The 16,315-nt window shown below is 39.4% G+C and overlaps 1 protein-coding gene across 3 annotated transcripts in view; it reads left to right on the top strand.

Moving 5' to 3' along the window:
* ATG7 (autophagy related 7) overlaps positions 1 to 16,315 on the top strand; it is a 77,083-nt gene that overhangs the window by 17,342 nt on the left and 43,426 nt on the right. For all 3 annotated transcript variants that reach the window (XR_008841451.1, XM_056501369.1, XM_056501370.1), the window contains exon 18: positions 11,486 to 11,608. Coding sequence is in view for 2 of the 3 variants with exons in the window: in XM_056501369.1 (XP_056357344.1) it covers positions 11,486 to 11,608 (123 nt within the window). In the remaining variant the exon portion in view is untranslated. The remainder of the gene's footprint in view (positions 1 to 11,485; positions 11,609 to 16,315) is intronic.

The raw sequence follows: 16,315 nt of genomic DNA on the forward strand, positions 1-16,315 counted from the left end.
GTTCTTTTGCCCTCATAGCTTTCTTTTTGAGCTGTTTTCCAAATTTTTGGCATCACTTCTTAGCATGCTGCAGTTTATCTCCATGTAAATGTTGCCATCAGCTGAAGAATCCAAGCAGAGATTGACCAAAACATTTCTGAAAAGTTTATTACAGAAATACTGTCATTATCTTTCAGCTTTGTAGAAAGGAATGAGATTGGTATTATTTAAGAAATCGTTTTTGATGTCTGTTGAATAAATACCCCTTTAGCCTTCTGCAGCTTAATGTCTTTCCAAATGGGCAAAATAGTTGAAGTTTCTGGTTTGTGATACAAAACAGACAAATAATGAACAATTGAGGGGAAAAAATTGTTTCTTACCATTGCTTTATTGAGCAGATTGTTCATTTTGCTGCTGGATCTGCCAGTCCTGAGTCACCTCAGAGTTCCCAGCTGTTTCTTGGCTCTCTGGGGCAGCTCTTGCATTGTTTCCCTCTCCTCTGGCCTTGAAAAGTTCCCTCTGGCAAGTTTTTTCTGGCTGTGGAGTGCAACTTCCAGAAGTTTTCCCTGGGATATCTCAGCAGGGAGTTTCAGAGGGTTTTTGACTCATGGTTTGAACTGCTTGGAGTGCCATTAATTCACTCTCCTGTACCTGGAGACTGACTGCAGGAAGTTCTCTCTGTTCCTTTCACTGCACTTGTCCTCCTTTCAAAGAGCCATCAGACAATAATGGGATGTTCTCCAATGGCATCTTTTGGAGAACTTGCACAATATCTCCTTCTCCAGTGTTCCTTTGTTTCCTCTGGGCTATCTGGGTACATCTGACAAGTTTTGAAGGACTCTTAATGTGCATTTTCTCTTCAAGTTGAAACACTAAAGTTGAGTGTTTCTAAAAATAACAGCAGTTTTATCTACCCTGTTGAAGAGCTGAAAGCTCAGCAGTAGCTAAAACCTTGATGGTGGAGAATTTAAGCTGGTAGAAGAAGCTTTTTGCTTTCTCTTTTTCTCTTATTTTCACCTTATCTCCAATTCAGGAAACACTGATATGCAAGAACAATAAAAATGTACATCCATGCAGATAAATGCAATGCAGGGATCAATTTTTCCTTAGCAAATCATTTCCTCTTGGAGGTCATTTTAAGAGAGCCCCGTTTTACATAAACAGACTTGATGATTTAATAAAAACTGCCTTGGATTTTAGCAGCTGTGCTATTCCCAGAGAGATCACTTTTCATGTGGTTTGGAGATTGAATTACTTGTGTGCTGAAAAGGTTGCTCCATTGGCTCACAGATTTCCTTACAGTAGAAACACAGCCTTTGTTTACTTTGCTAACTTTATTTATTAGCATAAGAATATGTCACCCTGCATTATGTGGAAATCTGATGCTGATACTTTGAAATGACAAATCCAATTAGGATTTAATTGTAGTTTGTATGTTGGTTTGTTGTGTGAGGGTTGGGTTGGTTTGGTTTGTTTTTTAGTAAGGTAATTTAGCATCATTTCATCCTGCTCTATGTCAGAATTACTGGAGATTCAGACTTTCAGCACAGATAGAATTGAATTTGCTGGCATTGTGTTCATTGTGGGGTTTTTTGGTCAGCATTCTCCTTCTTGAGCTCTTGTCACTCTGCAACTGTTAAAGCACAAAACTAAGGAATTCTAGAATTCCAGAGCATCCTGAAGCCGCCCAGTCCAGCTGGAGGACTCAGGAGAAGCTGCTGATGATCTGCATGTTTGGAGATCTGAATCCTTTTCATTTTGTCTCAGTCATTCCTTCATTTCTCTGCTTTTGAGGCTGCAGGGGCCAGACCTGCAAGCAGCCAACTTTTCCTTACCCAGAACTGTCCTGCCCAGGCCACGTGCCAGAGCAGCTTCCTGCAGGCAAGTGTTCAGGAATTTTGGGGTGGTCACAACCAATCTATTTCTATTCTGGGCCAGTTTTTCCTTGTATGATTCCCCCTCTGTCTTATTCTGGTTGTGCAGAAGCAGTGCTGGAATGTCAAATATCCCTGTCAGAGCTCAGGGCACTGGGAGAACAGTGAGAGCTCTTCTGGTGCCAAACTTGTTCTGGCACCGACTAGGGAGACTCCAGAGTTCTTTAGGATGGATATTTATTTGTAAAAACTGCTTTACTTACAGGAGAGAACCTTTAGCTTATTAGTGACAGGGCTAATTAACCTATTTGCCCTGTTGGGAGCAAAATGAGACTGTTTGTTTGTTGTATTATGGTGAGAAGTGTTGCAATTCCTTGGAAAACAGATCTAATCTTGCAACACACTGGTTAAATCATGGATGTTAAAATATGGATGTACTTTAATGCAAAACTTTCAGTGTTTCTATTTTAATAAGGGCAATGAAAATTTCCTTTTATTGCTCCCCTCTACTTCTTGTGCATCATGGAAAGGACAAGGAGACCCCACAGATCCAGAGTTTAATGTTACAAAACATAATTGCCACCAACCAACCTAGATATAAAGATGTAAAGCCCTTTTATTTTACATATAGCTCACATTTCTCCCAGAGTTAGGATTTAGCACCCAAGTGCTGGAAATCTGACTTGTTCTCCTTAAAGAGATTTCTCTCCTTCCCCTATTAGAGTCATTCTCATGTGTAACTACCCCCACTATGAAATTTATAAAAATCAGCACAAGGATCTCTGCTGATTTCCAAGCTCTTTCCCAACTCTCTCCCTGGTGTGCTGGGAACTTGAGCTGCAGCAGTGGCTTTTTACCCCCTGAGTTCCTGGGGAATGAGGGGCAGACACTGGCATCAGGGATGGTATTGTTGGCATTCTGTTACGATTGCTGGTTTCAGTCAGGATGTTCCCCTGGCCCTGCAGATGTTTTCCCTTTTTACCATCCCAGGAATACATGAAACCCTTTTGCTGTGACATTTACTGAGTGCTGGGGTTGTGTAAGTTATTAATGAGCGTTTCAGTTTGGGAATCTGTCATCGTGGAGCCTCAACAATGCTCCCATTGTTCTCCTCTGCTGACTGCTGTGCCTGCATTTTTATTGAAATTGTTCTGATCACTTATGACAGCAACCTGCAAGATTCAGTCACTCACTGGTGTTTTTCAGTTGAGATAATTTTGATTTTGATTCCAGGCCCTTCAGATTTGTCCTGACTGCACTAAGATATTCCTGGTTGCTTTCTCCCAGTAGCAATGGGTGATCTGTCACTGAAACTCCTTTAAATCTGCTTATATTATACATGTCTCAATTCAAGTATTGTGTGGATGTAAAAGTCATGGGGGGGAAAAAGCCTTGGTCTTTCCTGTACTTAAAAAAAAAAAAATTCTCTTGCAGAGCTTGCAGAAATGATGAAGGAAATGGGGAGAAATGTTTGTCCTTCAGCAATGAACATTTCAAAAATTTAGGAGAATGTTTTAAAAGAGTTGTTTCTCTAGCTGTGCTGTAATGTGAAGTCAATGAAACAGAGTCCATTTATAACTTTCCTTATTTCCTGAATTTACATATGTGAACACTTGACAAGCCTCTGTACAGTGCAGCCTCTGTATTAATATTGGATAGATTTCATTGGGACTTGAAGAATGCATCAGTAATACACCAGGGCATACTGAGTTAAATGTAGAACTTTTCCTAGAAATGAATAAAAATGCATTTTCCCATTGTTACATTTAAATTTCAAAGTAGTAGGGTTTAAAGGAAAGAAGAAACCTGCCATTATTTAAGACAATGGAATAATTTCTGACAGGTTGTATTTCTCTTGCATTTAAATGAAATTTTATGGGTCTTAAAGGTTTTTTGTTTGGGTTTTTTCCCAGTATTTCTTCATGAAATTCTAACTACAATTAGGACAAAGTAAAGGACTATCAATGAGGAAAAAGACAATATCACTGCAGTTTTCTGGTGTTGACATGTTCAATATCTACCTGTGCCTTGAATATAATTTTTAATTATTTATATTAGATATAATCTGTGCTGTTTTGTCATCTGTCTATGAAGCTGTTACACAATTCCTTTTCTGTCAGTTCAAACAAAACTGAACTAAAATACTTTGGCTTGAAATACCTGCCTACAAGAACTGCAGAAACAAGCTTGGAGAACTGAACTGGATGAAAATTCAGGAATGTTCAGTGTGGGGTGATGATAATGATGGTGTTCATCCCACCATCAATTCCAGCCCTCATTCTGTAGGATTTCCACCTGGAACTCAAAAGATCAGTTCTTTATTTTGCTGGATATGAGCAATTTGTAGTTGTTCTTTTTTCCTTCCATAAGATTTTTGCATTTTTGCAGCCTAGTGCTTTCCATTCCCAAGTTCATTGTTCAGTTATTCCAAGGATTCATGGAGACACAATATTTTTGATTATTTGTTTCTCATTTTAATTATATTTTCTCTTTCAATTGTTGTACTAATTTTTCAGATATTTTTCTGCATTCTCAATGCAGTCTTTGACAAGTGTCTGTCTACCCCAATTCCCATTTTTTTAAACTTAGCTAATCATCATCCTTGCTTTATTGGAAAGCTGGTCTTGGTTTGCAAATATTTTGAACAGTTTAAGCTAAGTTTGACTTTTTTTCCACATTATTACAGTGCTGATATATCTGTCCTTATAGAATTGTTTGTTTTGTTTGAAACTGGAAGAGTGGAGGGAATTTAACAGCAGAAATCGCTGAAATCCCTTAAATATGGTTTTGAAGAAAATGCTGTTTTGTATAGGTAATAAAATAATAAATAATAAATATCAGATAATAAAAGCCTCTGCTCTAGAATAGTCCACAAAATGTGGATTTTGGAGCTGGAGCTGTGGCTTTGGAGCACTGAGCAGCTGCAGTTAGTGCCTGAGGCAGTGCCAGTTTTGGGTGCTCAGTGTGTGACAGTTCTCCCTCTTGTTGAAGTGCTGCTGGCAGGGGAGGGCTGCATGGAATAAATGGCTTTTTCTGGGCAGTACCCAGGCATTGCTGCCTGGCTCCAGCCAACCCTGCAGGGCTGGGCCACTCCTGCCTTTGTAAAATCCACATTTTGTGCAGGCAGCCAGAGCATCATTCAGCATCACTTTGCTGGAAGAAGAATAATTTCTTTAGATGTTGGGAAGTGCTCTTGCTTCTCTCCCAGCTTTAGGGGTTCTCTGCAGGCACTGGATGCTGCTCCTGGACTGTTCCTTCAAAATTTGGGGACTAGGTGCCTGTCCCTGTGCATGGATAACACAAGATGCAGCCCCAGATTGTTCCTCCTGTGGGCTGGGGCTGGGAGGGCTCAGGGTTTGTGCCTCCCTGTACAGAGGGTGACTGCTGCCAGGAGGAGCTGGAGCCAAGCTGGAGCTGCTGATGAGCTCAGCAGCAGCAGTTCTGCACAGGAAGCAGAGTGGGGATAACTGGAGCTGTAAATATCCCAGTTGTAAACATCCATCCTGTGGAGAGTGTGGAGTGAGCAGGGAGGGGACTGAGGGATATCCCACGTGTTCAGGGAGGTCAGGACACATGACCTGGTGCTGCTGGTTTCCAGAAACCCCTTCTGTGCCTCTTTCCCACTCTCTAAAATGGAGATGTTGATTTTTCTCTTTATCCCTCTCTTTCATATCTCTGCACTCTTGTTTTCAGGCAGGGAATGTTTTCAGCTTGTGTGCAATGCAATTTCCTTAGACTGACTGCAGTCTGGGCATGCTGTTACATTTAAAATACAATTGTGAGAAATATTTTAGAAATATCAGCTAAAATCAAAATCCTGCAGTTTTATCTGTCAGATATTCTTATCAGAGAAAATGGGTACTTGATGAAGCACATCAAGATTATTCCAGAAAACAATACATGCATCTCCCAAGAACAGAATGTTGACAAGGCCATGCTTAAAACTGGCATTTCTTAAATTTCTGAGAACTCTGCTTTCCTTCTTTTCATTATTATTTCAGAAGAAACTGAAAAATCCTATGCTAAAAAAATCCTGTTGAGACCTTTCAGAGCTGATTCTTCAGTGAGTTAATTCTCCATTTTCTGCCCCTTGCAATTTAAAATCAGAGTAGGAAATAACAGCAGGCAAAGCTTATTTGTATCACTCTAAATTAAACCAACAATCTCTTCCTTAAGTGATTTTTCAGCACACTGTACATGGATTAGTTAAAGTTTTATATTGATTTGCTTTCATTTTTGATACTGATTATGGGAGAGGATTGTGTATGTGCAGAGGGTGATTTCATGATTTGGACACAAGCCCAAAATTATGCCATTTTTGCCTCGTGGTTTCTAAATTTCCAGTATTTCCAGCCTTGTTCAGTGCACACCTGGAGCACAGCTTTCTGCAGAACTTTGTTCTTCAAGCTTAATCATGTGTGAATGCACAAGTTTAGGTAATTTCACTTCAGGTCATTTTTGGAGTATTATCTTTTTTTTGTGTTATATTGTCAGATTTTCCTGTTCCAAACCCATGAACTGAGGCCCTGAAAAATCATTCCATGATCCTCACAAAAGTGCAGTTTTATTGCCTTCTTTTTCATAGCTGTTACACCTTATTAGACTTTTCCTGATGACTTTTTAGGATCAGATGGCAATAAAAATTGAGAACTTAGTGAAAAGGCAAGAGTCTGGGAATGAGGATTTTTTTAAGGAAACCAGAATTATGGGTTGTATGGTAACATTTTGAATATTAAATCAATGGCTCTGCTTATTCTCTTCTCATTCAGGAGGATTCTTCACAGCATAAAACTTTTGGTAAATTGCTGTTTTTACAGGATGTACAGTGAATTTTGAAGAGTGGAGCTGGCAAGACTTTTTGATATCTGTCTTACTTTCCAAATGTATCTTTTCATCAATGAATAGTAATCTTTTATCTTTGCTGCATGGCCTGTGATAAGCAGGGAGTTAACAGTGTGTGAAAATATATCCAGGCCTGGCTAATTTCTAAATACAACCTTAAATATTGGGATTTTTTGTGACTGAAATGTTTGGTGAAGTATCTGCTCCCTTTGAGAGAGGGAAGTGTTTAAATCCAGAAACTTCTTTTGGAGGTAAGTTACCCAGAAATCTCATTTGGTGTAAATAATCCAGCTAGTAGCATTCATTCCTTATTTTATTTTTCCTGGAAAGTAAACAGCACTGGTTCAAGCTCTGCAGATGCAAACTACTTTGAAAAGGGGAAAAAAAAAAGCCAAACCAAACGTAAATACTGGTTAAAAAGTTTGAAATTGATGTGACAGAAATAAAACAAGAGCCAATTTTGCATCAGTAGCCAGTTTCTTTGGGTTAGGAGCTTGTTTTTTTGTGTTTTTGCTTAACCAGATATTAACTTTTTTTTGCTATAAAGCAATCCTGGAGCCAGATTCTCTTTCTGAATGTCTTTGTACCCAGCAATTGAGACAACTTGGTGCAGAATGCTGTTAAAAGGAATATAACAGCAAGGCTGAACATCTGTTTCTCATTTCAAAGCAAGTCCTTTTACTCCAAGCCTGTATTTTTTTCCTTCTGCCATGAGATTTGGGCGTTTTTTAACTTCAGTAAGCAGGCCAGAATAAAAAGATTGCTCATGAAATGGGTTACTGGGTATCATTTACTCAGCTTTGGCCAGCAATCCATGGTTTGGTCTTGTTGTGATGATGTGCATCCACAGCTTGATTTGTTCTATTAAAATGCCATTGTGTAAAAAAAAAAAAAAAAAAAAAAAAAAAACCACACAAAAATTGTGGAGCTCTGGCTCTGTGAAATGGAGACTGAAATCAAGGTTGTGGCATCAACCTGAGAGATTTGCATGTCAGGAGAGGGTGGTGGGAAAATGTGGATTCTCCTGGCAGTGTTTGGAGCAGCCATGAAATCCAGAAGGAATTGGTGTTTTCCAGTTCTCCCAAGTTCTGAAAAGTGACCTGCAGGTGAGGAAAAGATAAGAGTTCCTTAATAAATCCTTCCTGCTCCAGCTTGTCAGGCTGGGTGCAAGAATTCTGTATTTCTGGTTCTTTTTATTGTGCTTTTATAGTGTTGTTTCTGCCTGGCAAATGAATTGCTGCGTAGTGACACATCACTGGAGGACTGGGTTTATTCCCTGAAAAAGTTCAGGTGGGATTTTGTGCATCTCTGGTCAGACAGTAACTGGTTTGAGATCAAGAATCATAAAAATTGTAGCATCTCTCAAGTATTTTGCTCCTATAAAGCTGTTCCTTGGGAGGGTCACAGTAGGACCAAGGATGATGGGGAATTGTTCAGAAGGGCAGAAGCAAATTCATGCCAGCCTTGGGCCTTGGGCTCTGCTGGACATGATTAAATAGGAGAAAATTTTCTTTCCATGCAACAACAAATTGGTTACTCATTAAATCTGGAAACATTTTTTAGCATTATTTTGTTGTCTGTTTGTTGTCCAGGCTGGTTTTATTCCTGTGTGATTATTCCCTGTGTGGTCTCCTGGCACAGGAATCTGAGATTATTTTGCCTCATTCTTTTTCCTTTCTGAGGTCAGCTCAGTGACTGCTGAACAAATCTGTGCCCTGTTCCATTTATCAGAGAAAAGCTGCTACTGAATTTGGGTGGGGAAGGTTAGATGTGGGCAGCTCCCTTTTGTGGCACTGGAAAGTTTTAATCATCTCAACTGGGAAATAAAGTCCCTGAGGGTGACAAAATGTTCTCCCAGTCACTGCCTATATTAAAAGGATTTCATTATAGGGGTTATCTTCTTGAATGGTACCTGCTCAGGCAGCACATGTGGTGCTGCAGGTGATTTTTTGGCTCTCTGATAGGACATTTGTTGGCTTGTGTGGCTGGAATTCTGGATTTAAAACTACTTAACAAATACTTCCATTCAGCAGGCTGTCCTCATTGTTAAAAGCAAGTCATAATCAGCAAGGTCACTTTTTAATACAGCTTTTCAGCCTTCTGTGGTTGCTGCTAGAAGAAAAAAATGTTCTTTATTGTTGTGCTTTAGGTTTTTAAGATCCTGTGTATATGGTCAGATTTATTACCCAAACCAATTTGCCATTGTGGCACCATGGAAGCTCTGCCACACAGAGGGAAAAATAAATGTCTAAATCTTTCCACAGCAATAGATTTAGTCATCTTAATGTGTACCAGTACAAAAAACCCAAAAATAATATACCTGCAACTCCTGGATCTGCAACCTTATTAATATTTTATTAATATTAATCCTTTAAAAGGCACTTAATGAGAAACTTCCTGGCATTGTCCACACTGATGGCAACACAAATGTCACTTGGATTTCAGGAGAGCTGTTCCAGGTGCTCCATCCCCAGGCAGTGCAGGACCTTGTGTGTCAGGGGGGCTCTGGGTGAGCTCAGGAATTCCTGGCAAGGTTGGTCCATCCCTGAGATAAACCAGCACCCTGGCACTGCATTTGTGCACTGGCTGAGGGAGCAGCACCTGGAAATTCTCACTCCAGGCTCAAGTCCCAGTTTTTGGGAGCGAGGATCAAAGCAGAGTTTGCTGAGTAACAAACCCAGCCAGGTTTAAGGGCTGCTTGATGGATGAGCTGTATATAGAAAGGTTGCACTCAATTCCCTGCTCTGCTCATAATATTTGCATAGCCCAAGGTGGTTTACATCTTTTAAGAAGTTTTACCCCTGGGAAGAGACCAAAATACCTCACTGTTGTTGTCCCTGCATTTCTCTGAGGTGCTGTCATAATTTAAAATAAGGTTGAGGTTTGCTTTGTGTGCAGGCTGGGGATGGTTTCAGTGGGCCATGGACTCTGATCTGTCCTGCAGCACCAAAAATCTGGGTTGTGCTTCCCCCAAAAACCTTGGATAACCCTGCCAGAGTCAGGAATTCCCAGAGGCAGGGCTGTGAGCACACACCAGGGCTGGAAACCTGGGGTGTCTGTGCAGTGCTCCACTAAGAGCCAGATGCAAGAGACTGCTGCACTTGGTTGAGTGGAATTTTGAAACCCAGAATTCTCATCAAATGTGTAAATCCACAAGTGCAATCCCACCATATTTAGTGGATAATATTGAGAGGACACAGCTCAAATCAAATGCTGAAGTTGTTCAGTTCACCTTACTTCATTTATCTCAGGATTAAAAAACCCAAAAAAATACAAAGAAATGCTCCCAATATTTTTTTTTAAATCCCTTTTTCTTTTTAAATCCATGATTATGTTTATCAGTCATTTTTACACACACCCACACATAAATCTTTAAAGTATGAAGAACAATTTCTGTACATTCAGGAAGAGAACATGAAGTGCTGATTTTCTTTATTATAAAGAAGTAAATGTGGTCAAGAAAGTGCCAAATGCTGGATAATCACCTACATCTGTCTTCATAGTTGTGTTTCAGGTATTTCTGTTTGTGTTTTTTGAAACCTAATTATGCATTAGATAGTTTTGCAAGAAGAGCTGAGTGAGGATCCCAGTCTATTTTTATCAGTAAACACAGAATCCTGTCAGCTAAATCTAAATACAGTTTTTAATGAGCTTGAATTCCTGCAGGACTCAGTGTAAAAGCTCACAGGATGTGTTTTGCTGAAAAATATTGGGCTGGGCAAGTTCCCACAGTTTTATCAGTGAAATGGGTGTTTGGGGCCATTAGGAATTGTTAAACTAGGAAGGAGTAAGATTGGGAGAGTAAGCTGTGATTTGATCAATTCTGTTCCTGTGAAATTCCTGCCTCTCTGGATCCAGGGTGGTCCTGGTGATCCTTCCCCTGTCACAAATTCTGTTCCTTTCTAATTAAATTTGTGAGGATTTGAGGTCCCTGCATAAATCCTGCTCTGCTCCTTGAAGTTCTGTAGGAAAAGTTGTTTGGGATGCATGAAGCTCAGCTGCTTCATCTGTGAGTGCAGACTATGAAATGGTCAGAACTTGGAACAAAAATCAGGAAACACTGGATTACTGGGATTGCTCAGGACATAAGTTCCTTCCATTTTCTGACTGCCTGCTGTCACAAACTTGTAGAATTGTGTTCATGCTTGATATTTATCTTTCTTCCCTCAATCTGCATCTCACTGGGTTGAAATCAGCCTGGCAGATCCTTCCCTAAAGCTGAAATAAACTTCTTCCTGGTCAGGGCTTGAGAGGCACTGAAACCTCACAGTTCTTGTAGGAGCCTGTGAGATTATCCAAATAAAAGATAAACTGGGGAAATTAAAGCAGAAAAATGGAGATACCACAGATCTCTGGAGGCTGGGAGGATGTTGGGCTTGGACACCTACTCGGGGAATTTTCTCAGGCTGTCCCAGCATGGTCCTTTCCTGAGCTGATCCATGGAACAGGCTCTTACTGTGTTTTGTGGCGCTCAAATGCTCCTTTCATGGCTCTGCAGCCAAGTTTTCCTTCTTGCCTCTATCATCTGTCTTGTTCTAAGCTACAAAATGTATTGAAAGCAGGAAATCTTAAACCCCACTGCTCTTCCCTGCTGCTTCCACCTTTCCTCACCTTGGAAATTGAGTTGGGGAAAATGATTGTTCTGTTCTCTGTCATTTTTACCTGTTTGCAGTATACTGTCATTTTCTGAGTGTTCAGAAAGATTGTTTTTATTTTGTGAGCCAAATATGAGGATGAATCAGATTATGGGTACTATATTTGAAATACTTTTCTTTTTGTTTATTTGGCAGGTCCTTGACCAGTATGAACGAGAAGGGTTTAATTTCCTAGCTAAAGTTTTTAATTCTTCACATTCCTTCTTGGAAGACTTGACAGGTCTGACTTTATTACACCAGGAGACACAGGCTGCTGAGGTAAGCAGATAAAATTTGGATGTTAATTAATCATGTGATCAAAGGATAGAATTAAGCAGGGGTATTTCATTTACAGAATGATTGACACAATGATTTAGACATTCTCTTAAATTAATTGTAACTTTCTGAATCTGAGTTATTATTACTTTTAAAGGAAACAGGTGACTTGGGTTATGTGGTGTGAGGAAACCAATTGCAATTTTAGGTCAGTTAAATGTAATTATGCTGTTTGATGGATTATAATATGGGGGAAACAATGCTGGTGACAAAAAATGGAATGTGGGCAGAAACTGGGATGTGTTTGATGTCATGGACAGCAGCAGTGGTGATAGTCTGTTCCATAAAAAATGAAACAGGTATCTCCTAATATTGTACTTAACAATGATTTGTATTCCTTCCTCCCTCTGCCAATCTCTACCCTTCTACATCATCATTTAATTTTGGCATAGCTGTATCCCAGGGATGGTTTTGAAGCAGTGATTATTCAGTCCCTGCAGCCTGTGCAAGTGCTGGAGCTGTTTTTTCAGCTGGAAAGGGCTCCACAGTGTTTCTCAATAAAGTTCTGGGTGGATAATGATGACTTGGCTCTCTGTTTCATGTTTTAACCTTTGAAAAATAATTGTAGCAAATGCTGGAAACATGAATTCTAAAATACCTAAGGCATTCTGAAATCAGCATGGTCATACCTAGGAAAAATTTAAATATATATATGGGAGGGTTGCAAGAAGGGAAAACAAGCACCCTTTAACATGTGCCCCTCATTAACAGCAAGATTAATTAAAGTCTGATTGCCAGGCCTGACTTTGTCTCTAGGCTGCTGATGTGAAGTGGAAAACCAATTAAAACTGGTAAGGTATTATTTTGCAGGTATTAATCCATAAATCCCTTTTGCAGAATATGTATTTGTTAATGAAGTTTTGGATACTCTCTACAAAATACAGAGTCTGGTGTGAGATTACTGCAACTTCCTGAAGTTCAAAGTTTTGCTTAAAACCCAGAATTTGTGTCCTTTCAAAAATCCTGGGGTACCTTAGTGAGGTTTATGCAGTGAAATCACTGCTCAGAGGTGGAAAATCTGACATGCAAAGTACTTGCAGGGCTCATGCTTTCAAATTAGGTTAACTGCCATAAAGCCAGGGAGCTTAATTCTTCCCTCTAGGATTGCTGCATTTTTGGGAAAATTCATCTCTTTTAGCAGCTAACCAGTTTAATAGACTTGATGAATCTGTGATGAATGGCAAGGGCTGACAGACCCTGACAGATTATTTGTAGATTCTGGAGCATTCTTGCTTGCTTTGGATTAAAAACCAGTTCTTGGTTACATTTTGCCACTGTTGGCTCTGTAAAACAGAGAGGTTGTTTTGTGCTCCTCCACAAGCCTCAGTTCGTAATCTGAGACAATTCTTAATTTTTTTTAGGTGCACAAGAGATTGCTTTTAATATATTTTCCTGCAGAATTACTCTCCTATCTTGGGCTCATTTTCTCTTGTATTTCAAGCTTCTTTTTCTCACGGTGCAGCTGGGGAGTGTGAGGTCTGCAAAATGATTTTTTGGGTTTCTGGCTGCTTTGGAGCTGCTCTTGGCAGAATGTATTCCCTAAAATGGAGCCATTAGATTTGCCACTAGAATTGCTCCTTTCATTTGAGATATTCTTGTTACACTCCAAAGACTGCAGCAAAGGCAGTGAGAGGTTTCATCAGGTGTGTATGGCCTGCTTTGGGATGGGAATATTTCATTTTTCTGGTGAGAAGTTATCTGCTTTTCAGCACTCAAACTCTTCAGAGAGATTTTGTGGATTATTGGTGCATTTGGAGACCATAAAAATGGCTTCTGGTAACTGCAGATTTTCCTTTCCTCCTGTCTAGTAAAATCTATCCAGTGCTAGTCCAGAACTATAAAGAAAATAGACTTGTAAAGTTAGATGTCATCCAACCTTATATTTACCCAGTAACATCATCATTGGGTTGTAATTCCATGTATAAATCCCTGATATTTCACTAATAAACCTGGATCTGATACCTTGTTCTTCTTTTTGAAAGGTTCACTGTTAAAATGTGAATTCATTCAGAGCATTTCATTGAACATTTTGCCAAGAGTGTTTTGTTGTGGTCAGAAAATCTGTCATGCTGCTCTCATGTTTCAGTTTTTTATTTAATACTTTTTATTTTCAATTCACTTAAATGCTTAGCTGCTTTCATGATATGTGTGTAAAAGTGCTTTAATGAGAACTTTTTTCTGAATTTGGAGTTTGCCTAAAGGAGAATCTGGGTGAGTTGTGTATGTTCTGCAGGAGTGACTGTTGAATACAACATTTTTGGATAGCCTGAATTTCCATGAAAACTCCCCCCACATGAATAGCACTGAGTGTGTCTGCCCAGATCTAAGGAACACAACTTGCAGGAAGATATGGGAGACTTTTCACTTAGTGAAAATCTTTTTTCACTTGCAATATTTAATTCCTATTCCAGGGCTGTGCTGTTGACCATACTATTTTAATACAGACTTAGTGTGGTTTAAAGTTGATAGAAATTGCAGGATTTTTGGTCAATAGAACACCTATTTCTTCAACATGAGCTGCATCAGGAAGCCATAAATGTTCTCAGTGACTTCCTCAGCATGACAATTAATAAATAATAACACCAGCAAGCTTTCCTGTCCTGTCTTGAACTGACAATACATTTCAGGAATCTGCTCCTTCTACATCTGGCTTCAATTTAGGTTCTGTGGAACATTTTGGTTTGGTTTTTTTCCCCAGTTAGACCTTTCTGTGCAGCCTGGGCAGCAGCCTGTGATGACACAGCTCTGAGAGCCAATGGAAGCTGTGGGAAACTCCCATGTCAGCACTCAGGGCCTGTTTCCACTGGATGCAGTTCATCTGGGGAGCTGCCCAAGCTGATGGAAGCTCTGAATTTCTGTTTTCCACATCACTCTGGTGCCTTTCTGCCAACCTCAGCTTCTAAACTTGACCCTTGCTCGCCATGCAGTCGAGTTTAATGGCTGGGCTTAAAATAGAGACAGCCTGAGCATCCTGGGGCTGTTAATCAGGGGCTGAGGTGTGGAATGGGAGGCACAAAAGGGAATCATTTCCAGGTCAGAGCTTGGCTGGGCTGCCCAGGACTGTTCATATCAATGCATCCCTAAACCCAACTGGTTTGCTCCCCACGTGCTCCAGATTAACCCTGCTTGGGGTATAAAGATGCTTTTCCTCTAAAATTTCTAATTTAATCTAAAGTTTTCTCATCCTAAATCACAGCTTTGCTGATATGCTCAACCCATTTCTCTCTGTGATTCTTATTTCTCTCTGTAATAAGATACAAGTGTAAATATACTTTTCTTACTTTGGATTTCAATTCCTGAATTACTTGGATGCTTTACTGCACTTCCTGCTTTCCTCAGGATGGAAGAAGATTATAAAACACACACCAGAAATAAAATTTTCACTTGGTTTTCTGATGAAAAAACAAGAAGGTGTAGAAGTTTCAATCTAAGAGGATCATAAAAATCTTTGGGGAAAAAAAAAATCAAATTTGAAGCAGAGTTCCTATTTTTGAATGTGAATTTAAAGGGCAAGTATTGGTGCCAGCAGCTCATGATGTCTGTGTTATTTTACTGCAGTAATGTTGTATTTCAAGTTTCTGTCTCTTACAAGAAGTGTGGTATCTCTAGTTTCTCTGACAAGTTCTGATAGTCTGTGAATGAGGCTTGTTTGGCATTTCCAAAATCCCTTTTCTGTGCTGGTTTATCCCAAACAACCCTTATTAATGAAAAAAACCAGTAAGTAATGAGTAAAATACTCAGAGAAAATACAGACAGTCCCATTTCATCATTTCTGTATTTATTTGAGGTTTGTGCCTGACCATTTTTCAGTCATTTCTTGAGGAACAAAGCTTTGCTGTAGAATAAGCAGCTGGTATTCAAAAGGAACGTTGTGCTTGTCCTAATTTGGAAGAAAATTCAGAATTTCCAGTGTGCTTTGCTATTAAAAATATCCTGCTTGTTTCTGATTCTGCATTATATTATGCAGTGCAGTTGATGCTGAAACAATAACATATGAATAGCCAAAAAAAAAAAACAAAAAACCAAGCAAAACAGAAGAGCCCAGCTACAACAATATTGTACCAGTAAATTCTGTAACTTGACAATTTTTCTCTGTTAGCCAAGTATTATTCAGGATTTAATTTTATTTGGTGTTATGAAAACTTCCTAAGGAAATCATTACTGATGGGTAGCCCAAAATTAATATTTGAGACTTTTTTGTGACTGTGAGCTTTTTTGTTTTCCTTCATGTTTTTAATCTGGTGCATTTCTGGAGAAATTCATTTTGACAGATTCAGGCCTGCCCTGGAATTTCTTTCTTAAGAGATTAAGAGATTAATTTGTTTTCTTTCAGGAGGTGGGTTGTTTTTTTCTTTTTGAGTGTTCTCATGATGTCAATTAGTGTCATCATTTTTCTTCATTCATCAGGCAATTTTTCCCAGCTCTTTGAATAATGGTAATTTTTTTTCTTGCTGATGCCTTCTGCTGCTTTTTTGGAAGGGTTTAGAAATACCTGTAAAGTGGTGCCACTGTTTGCTACCAAAACATGAGCTCCTTGCCTTTCCCCTGATACCTTCCCTGATAATTTGAATTATTATCATAAATTATATTCAAATGATCTTCCTGGGCTTACATCAGTGAGTGATGTGCACAAATGCTCCTGTTTCCTGA

Source organism: Oenanthe melanoleuca, chromosome 12 (genome assembly GCF_029582105.1).
Source record: "Oenanthe melanoleuca isolate GR-GAL-2019-014 chromosome 12, OMel1.0, whole genome shotgun sequence".
In the NCBI taxonomy this organism is placed as follows: domain Eukaryota; kingdom Metazoa; phylum Chordata; class Aves; order Passeriformes; family Muscicapidae; genus Oenanthe; species Oenanthe melanoleuca.